This window comes from Melitaea cinxia, chromosome 22 (genome assembly GCF_905220565.1).
Source record: "Melitaea cinxia chromosome 22, ilMelCinx1.1, whole genome shotgun sequence".
Classification (NCBI taxonomy): Eukaryota; Metazoa; Arthropoda; class Insecta; order Lepidoptera; family Nymphalidae; genus Melitaea; species Melitaea cinxia.
Window position 1 is genome coordinate 12,065,641 of NC_059415.1, and position 4,448 is coordinate 12,070,088.

The 4,448-nt window shown below is 37.4% G+C and overlaps 1 protein-coding gene across 1 annotated transcript in view; it reads right to left on the reverse strand.

Moving 5' to 3' along the window:
* LOC123664631 (cleavage and polyadenylation specificity factor subunit 1) overlaps positions 1-4,149 on the reverse strand; it is a 62,964-nt gene extending 58,815 nt beyond the window's left edge. The window contains exon 1 of the mRNA XM_045599149.1: positions 4,060-4,149. Coding sequence (XP_045455105.1) covers positions 4,060-4,149 — 90 coding nt within the window. The remainder of the gene's footprint in view (positions 1-4,059) is intronic.
* Positions 4,150-4,448: the final 299 nt, after the last annotated feature.

Here is a 4,448-nt window from a genome sequence, read left to right on the forward strand (position 1 = left end):
CCCGTCAAATTATCTTCTAACGAAAGACATCCTAAGTGGTTCTCCCGAGCGTTAATCAAAGTCCTAAAAGAAAAATCTAAATACTATAAAAAGTTTAAGACGTATGGTAATAGGTCTGACGAAGAATCTTTTCGGATTCTACGTACTAGAGCCAAAATCTTGGAACAGGAATGTTACAGCCGATACATGCGATCTATTGAAAGTTCAATTACAGAAAATCCGAAATACTTTTGGTCGTATTATAAATCAAGGTCGAAGTCTGCAGCCATGCCAAGTGTTTTGGAATACAATAACGATTTACTCAATACAGGTGAGGCTATTTGCAATGCCTTTTCCTCGTTTTTTCACTCAACGTTCCTCGCTTCTAGTACTTTCTCTCCTGACTTAAGTGAAGTCACGGCAGTAACCACTCCAAGTGTCTCAGATATTTCAAGCATAACGGTGAGCCCGAAGATAGTCGTAAAGATGCTGCTTAAACTAGATGTTTCTAAGTCGGCTGGACCTGATAAAATACCTGCTTGTTTTTTAAAAAAATGTGCAGTATCGCTTGCTTTCCCTGTCTATCTACTATTTAAACGTTCCCTCAAAGAGTGTGTTGTGCCAAATATATGGAAGTCTGCCTATATATCACCTGTTCATAAAAAAAGCAGTAAACAGAAAATAATAAACTATGGGCCTATCTCAAAACTCTGTATTTTAGCAAAGTTATTTGAGAAAATTGTTTATGATCAGATTTATGCAGCGCTCCAGGGGTCTTTTAGTCTCAATCAACACGGCTTCTTGAAGGGTCGGTCAACTGTTTCAAACTTAATTCTTTTTAATGATTTTTTATTGGCTGCTATGGGGGATGGCGCTCAGGTAGATGTAATCTATACTGACTACAGTAAAGCATTCGACCGGATACACCACAGACTCCTCCTAAACAAGTTAGATCAGGCCGGTATTAGAGGTGACCTGCATAGATGGTTCTCTTCGTATATAGATAATCGCTCTCAGGCGGTCGTTGTCAACAATTATATATCTGGTTGGGTGACTATTCCGAGTGGAGTACCTCAGGGATCGTTGCTTGGTCCATTGTTGTTTGTAATTTTTGTTAATGATGTTAACTCCTGCCTCCATTCGTCTCAATTGCTCTGTTTCGCTGACGATATGAAGATATTTTCCAGAGTCGTAAGTGAGGATGATGCCAATAATCTACAAGCTGATCTCTTGAGACTTGAAAATTATTGTCGCAACAATCTCTTGGACTTAAATGCCTCCAAATGTAGTGTTATAACGTACACCAGGAAGAGAAACACTTTAATCTTCGATTACACTTTGAATGGTCAAACACTTCAGAGAGTGAGTTCTATTAAGGACCTTGGAGTAATGCTAGATTCTAAGCTTCTAGTATGATACTCACATCAACAGTATCATAACCAAAGCATCTAAGGCTTTAGGATTCGTGATGCGAACTTCTGTGGATTTCAATGAAATCAAAACTATAAAAATATTATACTGCTCACTAGTCCGGAGTCATTTGGAGTATGCCTCCGAGGTCTGGAACCCCAAGTACGGTACATACATCGCGCCTCTTGAGAACATACAAAGAAAATTTATTAAATTCATATGTTTCAAATCCAATCAACCATATAACTCGAAGAACTATCTGCAACTTTGCAAAAAATTTCATATTCTCCCACTTGAACTAAGACGTGAACTTAGTGACTTAATCTATCTTTTCAAAATTACAAATAACTTAATTGATTGCCCTGATCTTTTAGCCAAAGTCTCTTTAGGAGTTCCTACTAAACTTTTTCGTAATAATCCGTTAGTGCACACACCGCTAGTTTCCACAAACTATATGCTGTAGCATATATTTTTAATAGCACGTAGTTTTGTTCCTGCTGATGTATAATAGCACAGTTATGCATTAGCGTTGCTATTTACTTTCTGTAGGCGACTGATTTAATTTTTTGGAATACCCTCGTATCGTATTACGTTGCGGTTCACCTTAGGGGGTAGTTGTGTCGCGACACTGGGTTTGCTGTATATAAGGCTCAGGACGTGTGTTGCGGCCTTTTTGCTCTTTTCTTTTTTTGGGTTAGATTCTCTCGCCGTCTTGGGATCTAGCTGCAATTTATTGTGGGTGAGTCATTGTAGTTCTTATAGGTTTAAGCTTTGCTTTAGTGTAAGGTGATTTTGTGTGTTTTGAAAAAAAGAAGATTAAGATTCTGTAGGATTTTTTTTTTACTCTCTCTCTTGTGTCTCGTGTTAGGAGTTGTGGGTGACTCTCTAACCCAGCAAGCAATTTTTTCTACACGTAGCACTGGCGCCCAGCGTAAATTCTCTAATATTTAAAATTATTTGTTTGTCGGTGAATTATTTTAATTATTTTATTTTGTAGGGTATCGCATTGGCACTCAATTTTTTTTTTTTTTTCTTATTCCTGGCAAGTGGTTTTCTCTGGGTATATAAAGGGTCTTGTCCTTGTGTCTTTGTGTGTTTTGTGTTTTGTGAATTGTGTTAAATTATTACTTTTCATTTTTATTAATTAAATTTGATTTTGAAAATGATGATGAAAATTCATTTGTCTGGCGGGCGGGTAGTAAGTTTAATGCATATTCTAAAAAATTTGACTTAGACTTATTTAACACTAGCTGTGCGGCTGCAAGGAACCTAATTAGTAATTCTTTCTTTAATAAGTAATTGTGTAGTTTTAGAATTTTTCATATGCATATTTTTAATGTGAATGTTTCTACTAGTTTGACTGCACCTAACTCTGTTTACTGACATCATTTTACTAACCACATTTTGTAATCTACACGTGTTATTGTTACTACGGCTTATATGTAGCGTAAGTTTTTCTTTTTAATATTCTGTGACTACCAGTGGGGAACTATTGGTAGCTTTTTATTTCTATAATTGTGTACATTGTATTTCTCAGCTGTTGTTCCTCCCAAAAAATAAATAAATAAATAAAAAAAATAAATAAAATAAATCTTTCATTATATTTTTTTACTTGATATGTATTTTAATAGAAAACTAACATAATTAAAGTGGTAGCGTAACGTTGAAATTAAGCCTATAACTTTTTTCTCGCAATTTCAAAGCGAGGATGTATTTGTTCCATGTCGATGGTGCCATTTTCGAAGTTGTTTAGGACTAAGTAGACACTTAAGCCATACTATCGAAAAATGCCACAACTTCACGAAGAAAGCCGATAGGAGGATTCGGTTGAGCTGGCGCAGGCTCCGTTGAGTCTGTTCAAAGATTCTGCAATGCATAAAGACAAAAGTCTTCAAGTAATGCGTCCTGCCTGTTTTAATATACGGTGCTGAGACTTGGAAACTAACGATGGGACTAGTCCGCAAGTTTTGAGTCGCTCAATGTGCAACGGAACGGGTTATACTTGGGATCTCTCTCAAAGATAAGATCAGAAATGAGATTTTGCGCGCGAGTATGAAAGTAACCGACATAGCCCACAGAATTAGATATTCTAACTCTTATAATGTTGCCAGTGCCATCAACCTTATTAACACTAATAATAATCGAGGTGTGTTGCCATATACAACAGTGGCAGTGCCCCGGAATGGAGACCGCCTGTTGGCAAACGCAGTGTGGGACGTCTTTAGCCCGCTGAAACAACGATCTATTTAAAGTTGCCGCTTGAGACTGGTTGAGGATTGAGGAAAACCGGGATGTTGTCGAGCAGTAGACTAGAGTAGACTGATGTGATGATGATAATGGAGGTGTATTTTTCCGAGTTGAACGAATGTAACCCATATTTATGCTATATGTTATTGCAATCGGTCGAACGGTTGAGCTGTGAAAATGGAATAACGTACTAAATTCACTTTGTAATCTCATATTGATAAAAAAAGGTACGCAGTGAAATTTAAAATGATAAAATTTTATTTTTTTATATAACTCGACCGGCAAACAAGCGTACAGCTCACCTGATGGTAAGCGATTACCGTAGCTTATAGACATCTGCAACACCAGAAACATCGCAAGCGCGTTGCCGACCCTATCTTTAACCCCCCCCCCCCCTCCCCAAGAGCTATGGTCACTACTCACCAACAGGAACACAACAGTGCTTGGAACAGTGTTATTCAGCCATGATCTTCTGTAAGGTCGGGGTAATACCAAAGTGGGGCTGCTCCCCATTTTGAGCAGAAAATTTCCTGCTGAGCCCTACCTCAGTAAAACCGCTTACTACTAATTCTGAGGTATGTGCGTGCCAACTTTCGTATCGCTTGATTCAGCGGTTGAAAAAATAAAATTTTACACCTTTCAAGTCTGTTTTTTGATAAAGCACAGAGCTTATTACAATGATATTAAAAGTCCATACAAAATTGTTGTACCAACTTCTTCAAGTTTTGTTTCTTTTCGGTCACTTGTCGACTATGCCGACTTGAATAGAACAAAATTATTTGGGATTCTTTATTAAAGTAAGTAAAACTTCA